We start from the raw sequence: 24,800 nt of genomic DNA on the forward strand, positions 1-24,800 counted from the left end.
TCCTCCAATTCCTGGCAGCCACCAAGACACTCCCACCCTGGTAGTTTTGCCTTTTCTAGAATGCCATATAAATGGAATTGTGCAGTATGAGGCTTTTGGGTCTGGCTACTTCCACTGAACAAAACGCACTGAAAATTGACTTGTGAGTTGTGTGCTGTGCTTGTTTTCTTTCATTGCTGAATAGTATTCCACTACACGGCTCTACTCTAGTATCTTCATCTACTAGATGTTTTCCATTCACCTGCTGACAGCAATCTTGGTTGTTTCCAGATTTGAAGATACAAATAGAGCTGTTATGGGCATTCACATATAGATTTTTGTTGCTCACGAGAGTAGCATTTGCTAGATAAAGGCTCCAGGGTGAGTGGAACCCTCAGGAGTTCTGAGACATGACAGAACTGGTAAGATATATGGCTTTTAGTTCATTAAATGATTCATCATTAAAACAATAAATGCAATGGATCCATAGAAACTGGGTGAGCTATTTGCTATTTCACTACATGACATGTAAATAAAAAAGAATGTTTATAAACTTCTTTTCTTTTCCTTTTTTGGCCATGCCACATGGCTTGTGAGATTTTAGTTCCACTATCAGGGATCGAACCTGGGCCCATGGCAGTGAAAGCACCTAGTCCCAACAACTGAAACTCTAGCGAATTCCTGCAAAAAAGGTTTTTTCATTAGCTCTCACATAACATTAAGAGTTAGTACTTGTAATTTATATCTTTATTCTCTTAAAAGATGTTTGAGTGAGATTATCAACTATTTCAACTTGCTATGTTTAAATGATCTTAAATTTTGAATGTTTCTATCTTTTATTTACATGATTACCATTCAATTTATACATGAGAATCTATTATTTTTATTGGGGTGCTTTACACATGTTAAAACCGTCTTTTAAATGATTTTTATTAGAACTTAGATTATTTTTAGAATATGGCTCAATAAAATCTGTTTTCTGATGAGACTCAATTATTTTTCTCAACAATGTCATTATTTGCAACTTTAGATTCAGCATTTAAACTTGATTATGATTTTGCATGTTTCCACATCATTAGTCTTTTTTCTTCTAATAATAAAAAATCCTTCTATAAAGGGCAATTTATGTTGGTTCTATTGTAGTGATAAGTAAAATTGTTAAAATATTTGAAAAATGTCACTTTGATATTATTTTTCCATAACTTAAAATTTTCAATAATTTACTGATTTTGCTAAGGCTAAAATCTCCCATACTTTGCTTTACAATGAATTGTGGATTAGGTAAATATAATATTAAATGTACAAGGTTAACACTCTTCCACTGAGATGATGAAATTCCAGGGAACAAAAGATGGGATAATCTCACTATGGGCACATGCATTTTTCTTATACATTATCTGTCTCTCACACTATTCTTCATAACTGGCCACAGTATTTGTTGCAAAATAAAAATATCTCTTTAAGGTTCCATGTGATTCATTCTTATATTTTCTATTCTACTTAATTTTCACAAAAATTCTGGTTGTGACTCTCCACTAATGGGCTGCAACCAACAGGCCACTACTCAGCAGTCTACTCACTACACTGGGCCAGGACACCTGCCTAGTCCTGCTGAGAAACAGGTTCCTTGCTCAGACCATAAGTAAGAATCAATTTCAAAAAGTTTAAAGAAATAAATCTGAACAGCAAAATTTTAATTGTGTTAGGAAAAAAATAAAGAAGGATAATATCCTTATTACTTCTGGACAGGGAAAGATCTATTAAGAATTCCACAGAAAATAACAATATACTGAGGGAAATATCGATGATTTCAGTCATATTAAAATTCAAAACTTCAGTTCAGCAAAGGGCACCACCAAATAGAAAAGTCACAGACTAGAAGGAGATATCTTGATGCATATTACCAATAAAGGATTTTTATCCCAAGAACAGCCATAAAACTTTCTATAATCAAAAAGTAAAAGACAAATAACCCAGAGGCAAAATACACGAAAAGGTAACTTATAGACATGAGCATGCAAGTAAGTCACAACTTACAAAAAAATATTAGTAACTGTGAAATATTAAAATTATAATGAAGCACAATTTTATACTTTTAAAGTTAGATGTTTAAAATTTGGAAATTCCAAATGCAGGCCACAGAATGCAGCAGTGGGAACTCAAGCATTGTTGATGGTTGGTCCATTGGCAAAACTCATTTGGAGAATAATGTTGCAATGTTAAGAACATAGAGGAGTTTACATCTCTAGATGCAGCAATTATAGATGTAAGGATGCATATATAAAGCCCAGAAATATCTTTATACTTTATAAAGATACAGGGACATTGCTTCTAACTGCGAGAGAAATCAGACAAAAAATTAAATTACGAAAATGGATGACTAAATGGCAGTATATCCATTCACTGGAAGACTGTGTGTCAGAGAAAGTGATTACCTAGAGAAGCCAGCATGTGTGACTCTCACAAACACAATGAGGAACAAAAACGGTAAGCTGTATGACTGGACATCTGATATCACTTATATTGAGTCTCCACATATGGAACACAATTTCATATCTTAGTTAAGAATAACATATATGTTTTAAGGGTGCAGGAATATATGAAACATCAAATACAGAATAATGTGATCCCTGAGGAAGGCACATCTTCTTGGAGAGAAGTACATAGGGGCTTCTGGGTATTAGTAATGGTTTGTTTCTAAAGCTGGGAAGTAGATACACAGGTTATATCGTATTTCTATTTTACATTTTTATATAGGAAATATTCAAAATTAAATTTTAAAAATAAAAACAGGTGATGGCTGGATTGTGAGTTAAAATTAGAAGAAAAAAATTGGTGACATATTCAAAGACAGAAATACCAAGTTTTTTTAGACTATATGCATAAAATTATATTTGTGGAATATTTAGTAATAAAGTTATTGCTTTTAGTGTTAAGAGAACACAAAATAACTATAAGATACAAAAGTTGATAGAAAATAATTTATAATCCCTTGAAGCCCATGTATTTTACAACACTATACATCTTTATATCAAATGATATAAAAACACTCCTTATTTTTAAATGGTTGTTGTATATTTGATAGTTTACACTTTAAGAAGTTTAAGGGAAAACCAGAGAAAGCTGGGAACATGAGTGACTGCACTGGGGTTTGGGTTCTCTCTCCAGCCACAAGGACAAAGTGTGAGGGCCTCTGGGATACTCTCCAGAGGATGTGCTCCTCACCCATGGGTTAGAGTGTCCGGTGATTAAAGATAAATATGTGACAGTGATGAGAACATTAGGAGATAAAACTTACAAATTAACTGGCTTGACTGGGGCCAAGAAAGATCTTGTTTGAAATCTGTCCCAGAGTCCACCAACCATCTAAAATCATCAAAATGAATGACAAGTATTTAACAAAGTGACTGTAATTTCTAGTATTTAAATTTCAATTACTGTGATTTCTGGTATATAAGTTTCAAGTACTGTAATTTCTAGTACACAAGCTCAGTCCCTCCTATCACAGGCCCAGGCCCAGGGCACCTAGTGGAGGCACTCCTGGACCATCGTTGCCTACTCAGAGGGCTGCTCCGGAACCGCTCCTGCTCTCTGCTTTGCCCTCAGGCCCTCAGTGTCAACTCTGTTTTCTGGAGCTGGACTCTGCCTTGTTAGCCACCTCCTCCGGACTGAAGCCCTTGTGAAAGGTCTGACTTGAGTTCTCATCTCAAGACGGTGCTTTTGTGGCTCCTCAGCCTTAGGATAGTCTCTCCCACCCTGAGCCTGAGCTCTGAATCTCATCCTGCCATGAAGGACTTTGGACACAAGTATAGTTCAACACCAAAGAATATGTAATAAAGGACCAGTTATCACAAGGTATAAAATATTTTAAAGGAGTTGAGAGAGCCTTAAAGATATTAATAGTTAGGAATCCAGACACAGTTTTGGCCAATTAAAGGTTTCAATTTCTGTGTGCAAATCACATGCTGAGATTTTATACTAATGCTTTATTTTCTCATTATCATTTTTTTTCACTGTAAAAGCTGAAGTTTTTCAAGTTAATCTAGACTTCTTAACCTGTAGCTCATGAACGTCTTAGGAGTCCATGTTTAGAACTGTATTTCAATACATAGCTGATCTCTTTTATAGTTCCGTTTATTTTACGTATTAAACACTTCATTCTGAAAGGTGGTCCCAGGGCTCAGATTTCCCCCAAAAGATGAGGGAATCGAGGGAACCAGAAGGTGCTTTGCAAGCACAGAGCAGGGGCATCCCATGCAACTGTGAGGCCTTAAGTAAGACTTGAATGGTTCTCGAGATATAGCCCAGAGAAAACAGTGGTGAAGGCAGCGGACCACTATCTGCAAAAGACAAGGCTGGAGGAAGCAGCAGGTGGACTCGGAGATTTGAGAGAAGCTCAGCACAGAGTGTGATGTGCAATGTGGAGGGTGACATGTCGGTGGTGGAGTAGGAGCTAGAGGAAGAGGTGGAAAGAGATGAGGGTAAGACAGAGGTCATGGGCAAATAACAGAGACCTGGGTATGTGCCATGCAAGGAGGATGAGTTTTACCTTCTAGAAAGTGATGGGTTTTAATCAGTGTGGTAACAGGGAGTGATTCATCCTTTAAGGAAAGCACCCTTGCTTTTATGTGGATATAATAATCCCTGTGATGAGTTTTTTATTTTTTCCCCCATGATGAGTTCTTGATGTCAGAAATGAAAACAATAAACATCTCTAACGATAATTGCGTATGTCTGTCACAAAAGCTCTATGATTCATGGATTTCCCATTCTGCCTCAAAAAGTGCAGAGCTAAGTTCTGGATTTAAGGACTGTTCTCAGCATAGGCTCTCTGGAGGAATCAAAATCATATCTCTGTCTTCATTACTTACTTCTTCTTTTGCAATTTTTAAAGTAAACACAGTATTTGAAAATAACTTCTGAGAAAATGGTGGTCTTTAAATGAAATTTTAGAAGTTTTAATATAGGTATGAATGCATTTGAGGTTATTGATGACTTATGATTACAGAAGTTTCAATTCCATAAATGTATATATTTGCTTTGCTCTTTTCATAACAATAAAATAAATATTATTGTGGTTTAAAGTTTGGTTCAGTAATAAATGCATTATCTCAAAAAAAGGTAACTATAAAGTCAAAGGGATTGTGCACACATAATTAAAATCCCTAATCACTGACCTGTGTTATTGCTGGCAATCCTTCATATCTTTTCAGTGTAAAACAATGTGAAACAGGGTCAGCGGCTTTTTCCACTGTTGTTTCTTCTGGATCAAGTTTTGGTGGTAGCATCTTGTCCCAAGGAACCATTTCATAAGCTCTATAAAATTATTAAATAATGACATTTTGTGAAAAATACATATCCAACTAGCATGGTTCCTAACAATATCAAATTCTGTAGTAGGAAGATATCCTCAAGACTCCTGCCCCTCATGTAAACACTGTACACAACCACTTCCCTTCTAGTGTGAGCAGAGCAAATGAATGTGAGAGGTACTATTCCTATGACAGTTTCTATGGCAAATTTATATGACAAAAGGGATTGCACACATGTAATTAAGGTCTCTAATCAGTTGAATTTGAGTGACTCAAACGGTGGCTTATCCTAAGTGGTTCTAACCTAAACAGGTGAGCCCCAAAAGAGGCAAGAAAACAACAGCAGACACTCTTTAGTTATCCTTAAACAAAACTGGTGAGTCGTGCAGCTGCACTGAGCTGAATTCTGCCAACAATCTGAATGATCCTGGGAGATGAGGACCCAACTGTCACTGATGTCTTGATTTCAGCCTGAGAAACCCTGAGCACTGAACACAGTGTGGACATGCCAGCACTTTCGTCTTATGGAAATGTGAGATGATAAATGGGCATGACTTAAAGCTGCTACACTTTTTTTTTTCATTTGGTCTCTGTAGCAGGACAAGAAGAACATTAATATATAAATAAACTATGGCTTAGAGAACTGAGTTTGTTTGCTTGATGTCACTCAGCCACTGATGGTCAAAGTTAGGACTCCCATCTCGATTACTGGCTTCTGAAGGGTCAGTTATATTCACATGATGTGAAGCAATTCATCCCCCTCCTCCCTAAAGTCATCTCTGCATCTTCTTTCTCCTCTACCTGTTCCCTCCTCTTAGTCTCTTCTGCGGGCTTCCTTCTCTCCTTTTCCTTGATGTACACATGCCAAGACTCAAGCTCTGCTCTTCTTTTGCTCATTCAATGCTGTGGCTTGACATCCCTGCCTATGAATCATGACAATCAGATGTATTCCTCAGGCCCAGCCCTCTCCCCGCAGACTGCAGACACACAGACCCACTGCCCATTTGATATATCCACTAGGATGCCTAATGAGCAACTCTGATATTCAGCACGTCTAAAACTGACCTCTCTTCTTTCAATCCAAACCTTCTCTACCTGCCTTCACTGTGATAAGCAATGGCTTCAGTCCCTGCAGCTGCAGAGCCTAAAACCTTGGAATCATTCTCCATGCCTCTTTCTTTCAGACTCACACTCTCCAGCCTGGAAATTGTGTTGGCTTTGCTTTCAAAATGTATCCAGAGGCCAACAGCTGTTAAAACTTCCTACTGACCTCCTCTTACCTGCTATTACCTCTGACCTAGATGACAGTGGCAGCCTTCTGACTGGTCTGCCAGCTTCTTCTCTCACTCAATCCACTCTTTGAGTCCAACAGCCACCATGACTGCTGATATCCACACCCGATCTGGCCACTTCACTGCCAATGCCCTACTACTTACAGTCTCTTAATGTGCCCCATGAGATCGGGGTCCTGGCACTTCCTGACTTCTTCCACTACCGCTCCCTTACTCTGCTGCAGACCCTGGCCTTTGTTCTTCCTTGATAGACACCTCAGTCACATGTCCGACACGGGGCTGTTACTCTGTAATCCCTTTGACTGGAAAACAGTCCCTCCAGACATCTGCACATCCCCTCATCTCCTCCAAGTTTCTGCTCAAATCTCACTGTGCAAAGAGGCCCACCCAGACCTCTCAGTTGTTCCAGAAGCCTATTACCCGACATGGAGCGCTTCTGACCTTTTCATGTTTTACTTTCTTCCTCATTTTTTCATTGACTTATTACTTTCTAAGATATGACCTGTCTACCTATTAGGCTTGTGGCTTAGTGTCTGTCGCCCTAACCTCTCAGTTATTCCAGAAGCCTGTTACCCCACACAGGCACTCCTGATCTTATCATGTTTTACTTTTTCTCTCATTTTTCCATTGACTTATTACCTTCTAAGATATAATCTGTCCACCTATTAGGCTTGTGGTTTAGCGTCCATCTCCCTTTAGAGTGAGTACTCATTGGAGAATCTCACAGTCTGGGGCGTAGACACATAACAGATACTTTGTATGATTCACTCCTTCAAACTCATCTGCTCTCCTTTTCTGTGATGCTGTACCCTTATCTCATCCTCTCTCTCTGACCATTTCCTTTCTGTTCTGGTTTTATTTTTCTATTAAATGTAGGTTTTTCTCCGTTCAACTGTTTATTTTAGCAATCAGTGTGAGTAAGTAAAGAATTGTGTTTGAAGTTCTTTGAAGTCCTTGCAGGACCTTGGATATTGTGCACAGGAAGGAGATGTGTTATTAAAGAAAAAGTAAATGGAAATCTATTTTAAAATCAAATTCTATCGGGAAAAATGCTTACTTTTGTGTAGAGGACTTGTAAAATGAGTCTTTTGCACTATATTTCTTGTTTGATTGTAAAACTGGTTCTCCATTATCCTAGAAGGGGTGAATAATGTTAAAAAGATAAGATATAAATGAGAATTGCTAATGTTTTCTATTCATCATTCTTTCTTTTCTCGTCTTTCTGCATTTTTCTTCTTTCAAAGCACCTCTTGGATCAACCAGATTTAATACTTTCCTACTGCCCTCTATTATCTTGAAAATTTACATTCTGTTTACACACACACACACACACACACACACACACACATTCCTACTGATTGCATTAAAATTTACAAATATATATTATTCTACTCATCTTTTTAATCTCTGATTTTTGGCTTAATCATTTTTTTAGTTTAAGACTGTAATTTATATAATTAATTCCAGACCTTTCTTATTTTCTAATATACACAAAAAAGACTAATTTTTTCTTCCTAGAACACTTTTAACACCTTTATATAAAATTATCAGTTTTATTTCCAAATTTAGGATTTAGGTTAAAACATTTTCTAATTTCTCCTGTGATTTCTTCTTTGACCCATGAATTATTTAGAGTCATGGTGTTTCATTTTAAAATATTTGATGCTTTCCCAGACATCTTATTTATTTTTAACTCTGTGGTAGTTAGGGGCTTCCCAGATGGTGGTAGTGGTAAAGAACCCACCTACCAGTGCAGAAGATGCAAGATGTGGGTTAGATCCCTGGGTGGGGAATATCACATGAAGGAGAATATGGTAACACACTGTGTATTCTGGTCTGGAAAATCTCATGGACAGAGAAGCCTGATGCGCGTGGTCCATAGGGTCACAAAGAGTCAGACACAACTGAAGTGACTTTAGTATGTGGTAGTTTGAGAACACATATAGTAAACTATAGTTACTGACTTGGAATTCTGAACCAAATTTGCAATCCTGGAATAATCCCCACTTAGTCCTAATGTCCTATCCTTTTTATATATCACCAATTGGTCTTCCCAGATGGTGCGAGTGGTAAGGAACCTGCCTGCCAATGCAGGAGACTGAGGGGATGCACGTTCAATCCCTGGGTTGGAAAGATCCCCTGGAGGAAGGCATGGCAACCCACTCTAGTATTCTTGCCTGGAGAATCCCAGGGGCAGAGGAGCCTGGCGGGCTACAGTCATAGGGTCACAAAGAGGAGGACATGACTGGAGCGACCTAACACGCAAATTCAATTTAGCAAAATTTTGCTAAGAATATTTTTCATATGCCTGTTCGTAGGCATATCAGACTAATTTTTGTTGTAGATCTTTTTCACATGTTGATGACAGGCTTCTTTTGTTCTCAGATATATTATTTGGGTCAGATGATATTCTTTCTTCCTTAAACATCCTTTTATTCATCAGTAAAACTATCTAACCCTGGAGTTTTTTCTGTGGAAAGTGTTTTAATAATCAATTAAGCTATTTTAATAGATATAGGGCTACTCAGTTCAGCTCAGTCACTCAGTTGTGTCTGACTCTTTCCGACCCCATGTACTGAGGCATGTCAGGCTTCTCTGTCCATCATCAACTCCCAGAGCTTGCTCAAGCTCATGTCCATCGAGTCAGTGATGCCATCCAACCATCTCATCCTCTGTCGTCCCGTTCTCCTCCCACCTTCAATCTTTCCCAGCATCCTGTGTTTTCCCAGTGAGTCAGTTCTTCACATCAGGTGCCAAAATATTGAAGCTTCAGCTTCAACATCAGACCTTCCAATGAATATTCAGGACTGCTTTCCTTCAGCATTGACTGGTTTGATCTCCTTGCAGTCCAAGGGACTCTCAAGAGTCTTCTTCAACACCACAGTTCAAAAGCATCAATTCTTCGGTATTCAGCTTTCTTTACAGTTCAACTCTTACATTCATACAGGACTACTGGAAAAGCCATAGCTTTGACTAGATGGACCTTTGTTGGCAAAGTAACGTCTCTGCTTTTTAATATGCTGTCTAGGTTGGTCATAGCTTTTCTTCAAAGGACCAAGCGTCTTTTAATTTCAAGCCTGCAGTCACCATCTGCAGTGATTTTGGAGCCCAAGAAAATACAGTTGGTCACTGTTTCCCCATCTATTTGTCATGAAGTGATGGGACTGGATACCATGATCTTAGGTTTTTGAATGGTGAGTTTTAAGCCAGCTTTTTCACTCTCCTCTTTCACTTTCATCAAGAGGCTCTTCAGTTCCTCTTCACTTTCTGCCATAAGGGTGGTGTCATCTGCATATCTGAGGTTATTGATATTTCTCCCAGCAATCTTGATTCCAGCTTGTGCTTCATCCAGCCTGGTATTATGCATAATGTACTCTGCATATAAATTAAATAAGCAGGAGTGTGACAGTATACAGCCTTGACATACTCTTTCTCCAATTAGCAACCAGTCCATTGTTCCATGTCCAGTTCTATCTGTTGCTTCCTGACCTACGTACAGATTTCTCAGGAGGCAGGTAAGGTGGTCTGGTATTCCCATATCTTTAAGAATTTTCCACAGGTTTTTTGTGATCCACACAGTGAATGTGTGTAGTCAATAAAGCAGAAGTAGATGTTTTTCTGGAACCCTCTTGCTTTTTCTATGATCCAATGGATGTTGGCAATTTTATCTCTGGTTCCTCTGTCACTCAGACTTTATTATGTCAGTTTTGATAAGCTGTGTTTTCAAGGAATTTGCTGACATAAAGTTGTTTACCATATCCTTCATTAAATGATAAACTATATTGAGATCTTTAATGAACTAAATCTGATTAATGCATATGATTTGATATTACAGCTATATATATATATTTTTTTTTTTCATGAAACTACCACAACAGACAAGATTCAGAGCATTTATATTTTGAAAAAGCATTTCTCATGCTTCTTTGTATCCATATATCCCTATGTTCCCAGTCCAGGTCAACAAGTAATCTGCTTTTTGTCACTGTATGCTGTTCTGCATTTTTAGAGCTTTAGTTAAATAGAATCAGCTAATATATAATATTTTGTTTCTGGCTATTTTCATTCAGTATAATGATTTTCAGTTTCATTCCTGTTGTCACATGTATTAGAATGATAGATCTTACTTGCTGAACACTATTCTATTGTATGGCTACACTTCAATGCGTTCATACTTTCACATGCACATGAACAGTTTGTTTCCGCTTTTTGTCAATAAGGAATGAAGCTGCTCTGAGCATTTATGCTCAAGTCACTGTGTGGACATGTAGTCAAGCTTGCCTTGTGTAAATATCTAAGAGTAGCATGTCTGGACACTTGATAGGCATGTGTCTGACTTCTGAACAAAGTGTTAAAGTTTCTGCAGTATTTGTAACATTTCACATTCCCACCAGCAGGGTGTAAGGGTTCCAGTGTTCTGGATCCTTGTCAACAGTTGGCATTTTCGGTCTTTTAAATTTTAGCTATTGTGGAGATATACTGTATTTAAGTTGTATTTCACTAATGACTCAGCACATTGAGCACTTTTTAATGTGTCCATTAGCCATTCTTATATTTTTTTGTGAGGTGTCTGTTCAGATCTTTTGATAATTTTTCATTTGGGGTGTTCATCTTGTTCCTGATTGATTTTAAGTGATCTCTATACATCTTAGATACAAATCCTTTCTTATTTATATGATTGTGAATATTTTCCCATTATATGGCTTGCTGATTCATTTTCTTAATAATGCACTTTGAAAATCTAAATATTTCAAAAATTTTATAATCTTAATTTTATATTAAGGCTTATTATATTATCCTTTTAAGATTTTTTTTTTTGTACAGGTTAATGGTATATCCAGCTGTTTCTGTAATACATTAAAAGACTTTCTTCACTAAAATGCTTGGCACATTTGGTAGCTGTATTTCTGGACTCTTACGTTCCTTTAATCTATATGTCTATCATTTGCCTATTGGTAAATGGCAACCCACTCCAGTACTCTTGCCTGGAAAATTCCATGGACAGAGGAGCCTGGTAGCTACAGTCCATGGGGTCACAAAGAGTCAGACATGACTGTGCAACTTCACTCACACTCACTAACTGATTGTTGTAGCTTTATAGTAAGACTTGAAATCAGGTGGAATAAATCCTCCAACTTGTTCTTTTTATTCAAAATAGTTTTAGCTATTTTAGGTTTCCACTGTATATTGATTTCCAAAAAGAAACAGCTCAGATGTTGATTGGAATTGCACTAAGACTAAAAATCAACTTAGAAAGGTCCAAAAAGAATTTAACACTGAGCCTTCCAATCCAGATGAGAGCAAGCTGCTCTATTTGGGTACTTTTTAATTTTTCTCAATACACTTTGTAGTTTTGCCACAGGGTTCCCAAATATTTGTAATTGCTGGTTAAAGTGTTCTTACTTGACTTTTAAAAAATGTACTGTGTCCTCATTTTCTCCTGACTTGTACGGATTCTAACAAGAAGCCTGCTGTCATTTTTATATGTGCGTCTTTGTATATTCATTTTTTCCTCTACCTGTTTTAGGATCTTCTCTTTTATCACTGTTTTTCAGCAATGTGATCGATGTGTATGGGTTTATCTATACTCAGCTTGGCATCTGCTGAATTTCTTGGGTCTGCAGATTTATAACTTCCATCCGTTAGGAATAATTTTTCCTACCTTATTTTCTCCCTTGGGATTCCAACTACATGTACGTTAGGCTGCTTGAAATTGTCCCACAGTTGTCTGCGGATCTTCCCCCTGTATTTATTTTGGACGGTTTCTATTCCTATGTATTTCATTATTATTTTATTTTGCAGGGTCTAATCTGCTTTTGGAACTGTTTATCTTTAATTTTAGATGCTGTAGTTTTCTCTATAAATCCTTTTGAGTCTTGTTTGTGTGGCCAGTTTTCCACGTTGTCATGGTTGTGGTCTCCTCCACAGCCTGAATGTAGGGAACAAATTTGTAACATATTTCTGTTGTTTCTTTATGTCTGTCACTCCTGTGTCTGGTATTATTGATTTGTTTTTACTATGGTAATATTTTTCTTCTTCTCTGCATAAAAATGAATTTTTTATTGTGCATCTGTTTTGCAGTTTAGTTTGTTGGTTGCTAGAAGTAGTTTTATACTTAGTATTAGACTCTATTTCGGTGCAAAGTTCAATAGTTGAAACCAGTTGGGTGCTTTTGAGGATTCCTTCTAAACTTTGTTCGTTAAAGTCCGGAGGAAACTTTAGAGGACTGACTTGACCTGACTAGAGGTGATATCCTCCTGAAGCATCTACTGATATCCCATGTACTCTGTGTCTTCCTTCTTTGTGGGGACATGAACCATCCTCTGACTGTCTGAGTGTCAGAGAATGATCATGAAGCTCTTCACAATAAGTCTTTGCCCAGCTTTGGTAACTTCCTCTTAAGGACACGCAGATCTGCACTCAGAGACCTGTGCATTCTTTGCCCCACACCCAGGTCTCCAGAGCCCCTTCTATGTAGCTCCCCCCACCCTGATATCCTACTCCGCATATTTTGCTTGACTTAGTCACCTGCAACTCCAATTTCCTCAACTGCATAAGCATGCAAAACTTTGTATGATTTCCCTTCCTTGGGCTGTGGTTTGGAAACTGTCACTGTTTTGTCCATTTTGTGTCCACTTTGCTGCCTATTTTCTAGCTTTCTGAGAAGGTATATTCATTCAGCAAAGAGAGTTTTACTGGCGTTTAGCAGGGAAAAACTAGGAAAGCTGTTAATGATCCTACAATGCACACAACGTCCTGCACAACAAAGAATTACCCAGCTCTAAATGTCAGTGTGGGGCTTCCCTGGTAGCTCAGCAGTAAAGAATCTGCCAGCTGATTCAGGAGATGTGGGTTCGATCTCTGGGTCGGGAATATCCCCTGGAGAAGGAAATGGCAACCCACTCCAGTATTCTTGCCTGGGAAATTCCTTGGACAGAGGAGCCTGGTGGGCTACACAGTCCATGGGCCCAAAATGAGTCAGACACGACTTAGCCACTAAATACCACCAGTACCACCACCAAATGTCAATTGTGCCAAGGTTGAGAAACACTGGTTTGACATATTATACCCAATCTATTATTTAGCTCTTCTTCAGGGACTCTAATTATATATATATTGTTTCTTCTTTCATTCTGTCTGCCCTCTGATGGAGAATGAGAGGCTTGTGGAAGTTTCCTGATGGGAGAGACTGACTGAGGGGGAACCTGGGTCTTGTTCTGATGGACAGGGCCATGCTCAGTAAAACTTTAATCCAATTTTCTGTTGATAGGTGGGGCTACATTCCCTCCCTGTTGTTTGGCCTGAAGCCAAATCATGACAGGAGTAATGAGAATCCTGACTTCCTTCAAAAGGACTCATGCCCACGCTGCTAAGTTCAGTGCCCGTGACCCTGCAGCAGGCCACCCATGCCTCTGCCAGAGACTCCTGCACACTCACAGGCAACTCTTGCTCACTCTCTTGTGGGGACACTGCTCCTTTCTCCTGGCTCCTGGTGCACACAAGGTTTTCTTTGTGCCCACTAAGAATCTGTTTCCCCGGTCCTGTGGAAGTTCTGTAATCAAATCCCACTGGCCTCCAAAGTCAAATTCCCTGGGGATTTTCAGTCCCTTTGCCAAATTCCCAGGTTGGGAAATCTGTTGTGGGTCCTAGAACTTTCTCAGCAGGTTGAAAATTTCATCAGTACAATTGTTCTGCAGTTTGTGGTCGTCTGCTCAGCAGCTCTATGGTGGGGCTAACGGCGACCTCCTCCAACAGGGCTTCTGCCACATGCTGCGTGTGCCGGGTCTGCAGCAGCCAGAGCCCCTGTCTCCAACAGCAGGCCATTGTTGACTGGTGCCTCTGCAGGAGACACTCAAACACTCAAAGGCAGGTCTGGCTCAGGCTCTGTGGGGTCTCCGGGTCCTAGTGCTCACAGGTTTTGTTTGAGCCCTCCGAGCATCTCTGCAGGGAATGGGGTTTGATTCTAAACATGATTTCACCCCTCCTACTGTCTTGCTGAGGCTTCTCCTTTGCTATTGGATGTGCAGTATCTTTTTTTGGTGGGATCCAACATTCTCCCGTCAATGGCTGTTCAGCAGAGAGCAGCAATTTTGGAGATCTCACAGGAGAAGATGAGTGTACAACCTTCCACTCCACTGAATCCCTTAGAAGAAATGGAGTAGCCCTCATAGTAAACAAAAAAGTATGAAATGCAGTACTTGGTTGCAATCTCAAAAATGACAGAATGATTTCTGTTCATTTCCAAAGCAAGCCATTCAATATTACAGTAATCCAAGTCTATGCCCAAACCACTAAAGTCGAAGAAGCTGAAATTGAACAGTTCTATGGTGACCTAAAGATCTTCTAGAACTAACACCAAAAAAAGATGTCCTTTTCATCATAGGAGTCTGGAATGCAAAAGTAGGAAGTCAAGAAATACCTGGAGTAACAGGCAAGCCTGGCCTTGGAGTATAAAATGAAGCAGGGCAAAGGCTAACAGAGCTTTGCCAACAAAATGGACTGGTCATAGCAAAACCCTCTTCCTACAACACAAGAGATGACTCCACACATGGACATCACCAAATGGTCAATACTGAAATCAGATTGATTACATTCTTTACAGCCAAAGATGGAGAAGCTCTATACAGTCAGCAAAAACAAGACCAGGAGCTGACTGCACACAGATCATGAACTCTTTATTGCAAAATTCAGACTCAAATTGAAGCAAGTAGGGAAAACCACCAGACCATTCAGGTATGACCTAAATCAAATTCCTTATGATCATACAGTGGAAGTGAGAAATAGATTTAAGGCATTAGATTTTATAGACAGAGTACCTAAAGAACTACGGACAGAAGTTCATGACACTGTAGAGGAGACAGTGATTAAGACCATCCCCAAGAAAAAGAAATGCAAAAAGGAAAAATGGTTGTCAGAGGAGGCATTACAAATAGCTGAGAAAGGAAGAGAAGCTAAAGGCAAAGGAGAAAAGGAAAGATATACCCATCTGAACGCAGAATTCCAAAGAATAGCAAGGAGAGATAAGAAAGCCTTCCTCAGTGATCAGTGCAAAGAAATGGAGGAAAACAATAGAATGGGAAGGACTAGAGATCTCTTCAAGAAAATCAGATACACCAAGGGAGCATTTCATGCAAAGATGGGCTCAATAAAGTACAGAAATGGTGTGGACCTAACAGGAGCAGAAGATATCAAGAGGTGGTAAGAATACAAAGAAAACTATACAAAAAAATCTTAATGACCCAGATAGCTATGATGGTGTGATCACTCACCTAGAGCCAGACATCCTGGAATGTGAAGTCAGGTGGGCCTTAGGAAGCATCACTAAGAACAAAGCTAGTGGAGGTGATGGAATTCCAGTTGAGCTATTTCAAAACCTAAAAGATGATGCTGTGAAAGTGCTGCACTCAATATGCCTGCAAATTTGGGGAACTCAGCAGTGGCCACAGGACTGAATATGGTCCGTTTTCATTCTAATCCCAAAGAAAGGCAATGCCAAAGAATGCTCAAGCTACCACACAATTGCACTCATTTCACACACTAGAAAAGTAATGCTCAAAATTCTCCAAGTGAGGCTTCAACAGTACATGAACCGAGAACTTCCAGATGTTCCAGTTGGGTTTGGATAAGGCAAAGGAATCAGAGATCAAATTGCCAACATCCATTGGATCACAGAAAGTTTCAGAAAGAGAGTTCCAGAAAAACATCTACTTCTGATTTACACCAAAGCCTTTGACTGTGTGGATCACAATAAACTGTGGGAAATTCTTCAAGAGATGGGAATACCAGACCACATAATCTGTCTCCTGAGAAATCTGTATGCAGGTCAAGAAGCAACAGTTAGAACCAGACATGGAACAACAGACTGGTTCCAAATTGGGAAAGGAGTACGTCAAGGCTGTATATTGCCACCCTGCTTATTTAACTTATATGCAGAGTACATCATATGAAATGCCAGGCTGGAGAAGTACAAGCTGTCATACCAATAACCTCAGATATGCAGATGATACCAGAGAAAGCAAAAAGCAGAAAGCAAAGAGGAACTAAAGAGCCTCTTGATGAACATGAGAGTGAAAAAATTGGCTTAAAACTCAACATTCAGAAAACTAAGATCATGGCATCCAGGCCCATCACTTCATGGCAAATAGATGGGGAAACAATGGAAATAGTGACAGGCTTTATTTCCTTGGGTTCCAAAATCACTATGGATGGTGACTGCAGCCATGAATGTAAAAGACGCTTGCTCCTTGGAAGAAAAGCTATGACAAATCTAGACAGCGTATTAAAAAGCAGAGACATTACTTTGGCGACATAGGTCCATCTAGTCAAAGCTATGGTTTTTCTAGTAATCATGTATGGATGTGACAGTTGCATTATAAAGAAAGCTGAGCGCCGAAGAATTGATGCTTTTGAACTGTGGTGTTGGAAAAGACTCTTGAGAGTCCCTTGGATTGCAAGGAGATCAAACCAGTCAGTCCTGAATATTCATTGGAAGGTCTCATGCTGAAGCTGAAGCTCCAACACATTGGCCACCTGATGCGAATAACTGTCTCACTGAAAAAGACCCTGATGCTGGGAAAGATCGAAGGCAGCAGAAGGGGACAACAGAGGATGAAATGGTTAGATGGCATCACTGACTCGATGGACATGAGTTTGAGCAAATCTGCGAGTTGGTGATGGACAGGGAAGCCTGAGTTACTGTAGTTCTTGGGGTTGCAAAGAGTCGGACATGACTGAGTGACTGAACTGAACTGTTTGTTCTTTGCAGATCTTCCTTTTCAACCATTTTCCCTTAGCTATTTTCAACTAATTCTTCATTGTCTTTTTATTCTCTTGGATGAGTTTCATTAAATTTTTATTTTAATTGCCTTTTTCTTGGTTTTCATGTACTGAAGCCATAATTTCTGAATGAATCTTTATTTCACCTAAAATTTTATTTGCAATTATTCTTTGAATTTCTGTATGAAATTTCTGCACATTTTCACAACCCCAAACAGTTGTTTGAAAATATATAACAAACTTCAGAGTGTATTACAATGCTCTTCGGTTTTATAGTTGATTTGGGGAGTAATTGTCTTCACTGAAATATTCTAATTCTTGTTTTCTGTTTTATTACAGTTTAATTCAATCTGTGAAATTCATGTGGTTTATAAAATTTGAAGTTCAATTGTGCCCTCTTTTGTCAGTGTTCAGTTCAGTTGCTCAGTCGTGTCCAACTCTTTGCGACCCCATGAATCGCAGCACACCAGGCCTCCCTGTCCATCACCAACTCCCGGAGTTCACCCATACTCACGTCCATCGAGTGAGTGATGCCATCCAGCCATCTCATCCTCTGTCGTCCCCTTCTCCTCCTGCCCCTAATCCCTCCCAGAATCAGAGTCTTTTCCAATGAGTCAACTCTTCGCATGAGGTGGCCAAAGTACTGGAGTTTCAGCCTTAGCATCATTCCTTCCAAAGAAATCCCAGGGCTGATCTCCTTCAGAATGGACTGGTTGGATCTCCTTGCAGTCCAAGGGACTCTCAAGAGTCTTCTTCAACACCACAGTTCAAAAGCATCAATTTTTTGGCGCTCAGCCTTCTTCACAGTCCAACTGTCACATCCATACATGACCACAGGAAAAACCATAGCCTTAGCCGAGTACAGTTTCTTTCTTATACCTATGAGACTAGCAAATGTTCAGTTAGATTAGTTTCCCCTTTCTGAGCAGCAAATTCCTCTCAGGCCAAAGTGACCCTAGGTGCTGGCTTACATTTTAAAGTTTCTAACCTTTCATTGGTTCAGTAACTTCTCTCCATTTTATTAGTTTTTTTATATTAAAAAAGTAAATATTAATCTAGTCATTTCCATTGGAAATATTGTCCCATGTTACTTAATTAGCTTCCAATACTGGTAGGAAAATATCAAAATTTATCTTGACATAAAACTCTATGCTTAAGTTTATATAAGGATGCTTTATTAGTTTTTGCATGACAAGAACTTCAGAATTCTAATTCTAAAATAGATAGCTAGGTAATACATATAGCCTTGTCATAAATTTATAGCCTTAGATGGGAAAAAAAAAGCATCAGTGCCTTCAATAATAATGTCCCCTTTCGAAGCTCTCACAAGACTTATCAGAAGGAGCAATGGATTCTTTGAAGAGTCTGGAGATGGAATAAGCAAAATTAACAAATACAAATTCGCCTTTTGGAGAAATCAAATGGAGAAATCAAATTCTCCATTTCATCTGAATTTGGAATAGCTGAAAACAGGGAAAATCTCCCCCATTTTAATGCCATGATTTTCTTATAGAAAAAAATGCAGACAAGAATAGACATGAAGTCCTGACATGGGTGGATGGTATCTTGAGTAAAGGAGACACAGGTGACATATATTTTGAGCAACCTTTTTATTCCATGGCCATACACCCTAGTATACCTGATGACCTGTGGGAGGTATGTTCCATTCCAGTGTAGAATTAGAAAAGACAAAGGGAGAGGTGGGAAAAGGGGAAGTCAACTTGAGAAACTACAGATAAATTTAGGCAGATCAACTTTAGGAAGGAATAAATACAAGAGTTACAAAAATGGAAATAGATTCCTTGAAGATATCCATAACTTTACTGCTAATAGACATGTTTTTTTTTGAGGGGGGGTGGTGATGAAAATGTTCAAAAATTAGACTGTGGGAATCTATTTCTGCTTTATTGACTATGCCAAAGCCTTTGACTGTGTGGATCACAATAAACTGTGGAAAATTCTGAAAGAGATGGGAATACCAGACCACCTGACCTGCCTCTTGAGAATCCTATATGCAGGTCAGGAAGCAACAGAACTGGACATGGAACTACGGACTGGTTCCAAATAGGAAAAGGAGTACATCAAGGCTGTATATTGTCACCCTCCTTCTTTAACTTATATGCAGGGTACATCATGAGAAACCCTGGGCTGGAAGAAGCACAAGCTGGAATCAAGATTGCCTGGAGAAATATCAATAACCTCAGATATGCAGATGACACCACCCTTATGGCAGAAAGTGAAGAGGAACTAAAAAGCCTCTTGATAAAAGTGAAAGAGAAGTGTGAAAAAGTTGGCTTAAAAACATTCAGAAAATGAAGATCATGGCATCTGGTCCCATCACTTCATGGGAAATAGATGGGGAAACAGTGGAAACAGTGTCAGACTTTATTTTTGGGGGTTCCCAAATCACTGCAGATGGTGAGTGCAGCCATGAAATTAAAAGACGCTTACTCCTTGGAAGGAAAGTTATGACCAACCTAGATAGTATATTCAAAAGCAGCGACATTACTTTGCCGACTAAGGTCCGTCTAGTCAAGGCTATGGTTTTTCCAGTGGTCATGTATGGATGTGAGAGTTGGACTGTGAAGAAGGCTGAGTGCCGAAGAATTGATGCTTTTGAACTGTGGTGTTGGAGAAGACTCTTGAGAGTCCTTTGGACTCCAAGGAGATCCAACCAGTCCATTCTGAAGGAGATCAACCCTGGGATTTTTTTTTTGGAAGGAATGACGCTAAAGCTGAAACTCCAGTACTTTGGCCACCTCATGCGAAGAGTTGACTCATTGGAAAAGACTCTGAATCTGGGAGGGATTGGGGGCAGGAGAAGAAGGGGACGACAGAGGATGAGATGGCTGGATGGCATCACTCACTCGATGGACGTGAATTTGTGTGAACTCCAGGAGATGGTGATGGACAGGGAGGCCTGGTGTGCTGCAATTCATGGGGTCGCAAAGAGTCAGACACGACTGAGCAACTGAACTGAACTGAATGGTTGTACAATTCAGTGGAGAGCCAAAGAAAAACCTCACTGAATTGAATACTTCAAATGGGCAAGTTTTATGTTTTGTAAGATAAACCTCAGTAAAGTCGCTTAAAAAAAGAAACATGTCATATCTATGTATCTCTGGAGGAGTCTCCAATAATTAGAGTCTATTAAAGCCACATAGGAAGATTCAGAAATATATCAAGTTTTAAAGTTTGACTTTATCTTTGTGGTCAAGTCAGTTGCTTTACATCACTGGGTTTCAGCTTTCTCAAATAATATGAGATAAACACATTGTCTTGTGTAGAAGCAGGAACTGAAACACATTTTTTTTTCAATTAATACATGGTAGGAGTATTCCAGGTGAAGTGCAGAATACAACAAGGAAAGGACACTAATGGTAACGTGGTTTCAGCTGAAGTCTAGCTTTATTCTTTCTTCAAGGAAGTCAGTGACTGGCAAGTCTGAGTCCAGCTGGCGGCCGTCAGACACTTAGTGTCCACTGCCCACTGCTACTAGGGAGGGTGTGCTTGCCAGCAGAGGGGGCCTGGGTTGAACATACCATCATCCACTACTCATTCCTCTTCCATAGTGTTGCTGTAGGGATGCACAGACAATGAGACTATACAATGACTGTGAACTTCTGCACAGGGCCTGACAGGTAAGGAAGGAGTACTTTATAAATGGTAGCTATTAAAAAAAAAAAACAACTTATATGCTAGTTGACTAGCAATGCTGTGATAGTTTCAGGTATATAGCAAAGTGATTCCATTATACATGTACCATTCTTCTTCAAATTCTTTTCCCATTTAGGTTATTACAAAATACTGAGCAGAGTTCCCTGTGTATACAATAGGTCCTTATTGGTTATCCATTTTAAATGACAGCATGTGCACCCTTACCCTCTAGCAACCATATGTTTGTTAGTTCCTTAAGTCTGTGAGTTTGTTTCTGCTTTGTAAATAAGTTCATTTGTAGCATTTTAAGTGCTATCAACAATATTTCTCTTTCTCTCTTACTTTGTTCAGTATGATAGCTATTTGCTTACAGGACATAAAATACCAAATTCACAATGAAATAAATTGATTACAAATATTATATAACCCATCTAGTAAGAAATTCTTACTGTACATGTTGCTTCCTCATCAAATGTATATGGGTAATTTATTGAGTGTTCTCCATGATGCGGTTGGGAAGGAGTAACTTTCAGTGGGCTCGTCCAACCTGAAAACAAAAATGTATGTGGTTTGGGTACATATATATGAAATATATACAAATAAAATGCAATAGAAACTTATTTTTCCACCAGAACTGTTTTCTACTAGAAAGCTGAACTTAGGTGGTGTTTATTTTTCAATGGGTTATCTAAAAACTTTTCTCACTGAGAACAGACCAGCTCTGAAATTTGTATTTTTGGATGATTATAATAGTGTACAATTATCTGATACTTATTATTGTAAGAGATCTCTTGGGTACTATTAGTCTGTATATGTGCATGTAGACATGTTGGAGATGGTGGTGACACAAAGAAGTTTACTATGTAGATAATTCAACCTCATGATAAGAGACTAGCAAATATGAAAGCTGCCTCCAACAAATATTTACTGCCCCATAAATGAAAGAGGATGGATATTTATAGATGGAAAACAGGTTTCCTGGTTTTTAGGTGCTCATGGACGAATGGAAAAACAGACATGTCAAGTAGGTGATGCTGTATAATGTGCTAATTCTAATAACAGTTGAGTTCTGAATGCTGAGGGAGTGCAGAGGAGGGACATCTAATCCAGCCAGATTGCAGGAAGTTAGGAACATCTTTCTGACAAAAAGACCTGACTTCATTTGACAACTGATTACAACTCGGTTAACAATGGAAGTGGCGGAAGTAGAGTCATTCCAGACAGAGGAACAGTATGCGCGATGGCAGGCTAGACCTGCTGAACAATATCAAAACTCTTATGATAAATGACTGAAGGTTGGGTATAGCTACATGTTGAAATGGCAGCCAGTGAATGGTAGAAGATAAACGAAAGAGGTCAGCCAAAGTCAGGACATGAAAGTCTTGGACTTAACCTTCAGAGAGATGGCCATTAGAAAGTCCTTAATCAGAGAGATTGATAACTTTGCAAATTACTCTGGTTTGGACAGGAGACTAGCGTAGGTGTAGATAATGGTTGTACCACAGAGATCCTTTTCCTACTGCATGGGGGCTTCTAATTTGGTCCTCTACTTTTTAGCTTGGGGCTTCCCTGGGAGTTCAGCTGGTAAAGAATCCACCTACAATGCAGGAGACCCTGGTTCAATTCCTGGGTCAGGAAGATCCCCTGCAGAAGAGATAGGCTACCCACTCCAGTATTCTTGGCCTTCCCTGGTGGCTCAGCTGGTAAAGAATCTACCTGCAATGCAGGAGACCTGGGTTCAGTCCCTGGGTTGGGAAGATCCCCTGGAGAACAGAATGATTACCCCTTCAGTATTCTGGCCTGGAGAATTCCAAGGACTGTACAGTACATGGGGTTGCAGTCAGAAACGACTGAGCAACTTTCACTTTTAACTTTTCAACTGTTTACCTTTGCCCCATAAATTAATCTAACTTGGCAGATGATGAAACTAAAATGTTAAAATGTGGGGCTAGATGGACAGTACAAAGATGTTTAAACATAGTTAGAGGGGTCTGGGATAACACAGGAGTACCATGGTTACCATGCATACCAATCTGGTGGAGCTCTATAAGAGAGGGCTGCAATTTTTAGGGCTTAATAACATATATACTTCCTGGCTAAGATGCCAGTGTGACCTCATGAATTATTTGACCCCCTCTGAGTCTTATTTTCCTCACCTTTAATGACTGCTGTCACAGTTGTAAAAACTAGAACTGTATTTAAAGGAACTGGCAAATTGGCATGAAGTTCACATCTTCATTAATTATCAATTAGGAACTGTAACATTATTAGTACCTATAGAAGTAATGTCATTTTCATAATGATGATGATGATAAAGTCAGTATTTAACCAAGGAACTCAGGACAGAATCTGAAAAGAGAAGTGGCAATGGAGGGCCGGAGAATTGGGACCCTCGGTGGATCCTGAAGGGAAGTCAGAGAGTAGCATGTGAGAAGGCCTTTAACAGCACTGCTGACTGTGAAGGTGGAGCCGGCCATGTGAGAGGGCTCCAGGGGCACAGTGTGTCCCCTGGACATCGAAGAGCAAGGAAACGGGTGCCTCAGATGTTAGGGACTGAATTCTGCACAACTGGAATAAACCCCAAGGCAGATTTCCCCCCAACTCTCTAGACATAAACAAAGAGTACACCTTGATTGTGGCATCGTTGGATCTCAAACAAAGAACAGAGTGGCTTCTGACCCACAAACTTGTGAGTAATAAATGTGTTTCATTTAAAGCTGCTAAGTCTGTGGCAGTTTCTTACAGTGGCAAGAGAAATTAATACAGAGGCAGAGGCAAGAGGCCAAGAGGCAATGCTGATTTCCACAATCATTTCAGTTTTGAGAATGATAATTCTGTGACTCAGCGGGCCAAAGAAAATCCTCCAGAAGATTCTGATGCCAACAGCAGACACGTGGCACTTTTTGGTATCCTCTGATTTGAAGCCATTTTTACCAGATGCTTAGAAAAAAAAAAACACAAAAGAAAATAGAAAAATAAGAAAACTAAAATTCTGATTTTAAGCCAGAGTAGAAGTAAACAGTGGAGAAGGAAATGGCAACCCACTCAAGTATTCTTGCCTGGAGAATCCCAGGGACAGGGGACCCTGGTGGGCTGCCGTCTATGGGATCGCACAGAGTCAGACACGACTGAAGCGACTTAGCAGCAGCAGCAGCAGAAGTAAACAGGGCAATGAATTACGGCTACACTGTATTAATACCTCAGGGGCATCACGCTTGCATCTAAGTGTGATGATACCCTTTCTTTTACTGTTTCAGGATCTACTGCTGCACAACAAACACCTCCAAACCTGGTCATGTAAACAACCATTCATCATCTCCTGGGATTCTGAAGCTCTCTATGTGATATGGCATAGCTCCAACAGCTGGAAAGGTCCAAAATGACCTCACTCACATGGCTGGCAGGTTGGTGTTGACTATTAGCTATGAGCTAGGCTGGGCCTGAAGACCAGTGCCTGTTATTTTTTTCCTATGGATCTAGATTGGGTCTCTCACAAAATAGTGACTGAAACTTCAGAGGAAGAATTCCAAAAGGACCAGTCTCAACGTGCAAGTACTTACCAAGCTTCCACTTGCATCACACTTGCTAATATCTTATTGGTGAAAGCCACTCACGTGTCCAAGTCCAAAGTCAAGGTGAGAAGGAAACAGACCTTATTTCATGGTAAGAGAGGCAGCAAGCACACATCAGAAGGGGGTGAGTTGCCAAAAGCACTTTTGGGAACAGCTATTACACTCTCCTTCAAAACCCACAGTCTCACTTCACCACTTTTATACCAAATACA

The 24,800-nt window shown here is 39.5% G+C and overlaps 1 protein-coding gene across 1 annotated transcript in view; it reads right to left on the reverse strand.

Moving 5' to 3' along the window:
* SPATA48 (spermatogenesis associated 48) overlaps window positions 1–24,800 on the reverse strand; it is a 63,379-nt gene that overhangs the window by 32,978 nt on the left and 5,601 nt on the right. The window contains exons 2-5 of the mRNA XM_052639049.1: window positions 21,466–21,563; window positions 7,641–7,717; window positions 5,157–5,295; window positions 3,278–3,345 (exon numbers count right to left, since the gene is read on the reverse strand). Coding sequence (XP_052495009.1) covers window positions 3,278–3,345; window positions 5,157–5,295; window positions 7,641–7,717; window positions 21,466–21,563 — 382 coding nt within the window. The remainder of the gene's footprint in view (window positions 1–3,277; window positions 3,346–5,156; window positions 5,296–7,640; window positions 7,718–21,465; window positions 21,564–24,800) is intronic.

This window comes from Budorcas taxicolor, chromosome 4 (genome assembly GCF_023091745.1).
Source record: "Budorcas taxicolor isolate Tak-1 chromosome 4, Takin1.1, whole genome shotgun sequence".
Taxonomy (NCBI): domain Eukaryota; kingdom Metazoa; phylum Chordata; class Mammalia; order Artiodactyla; family Bovidae; genus Budorcas; species Budorcas taxicolor.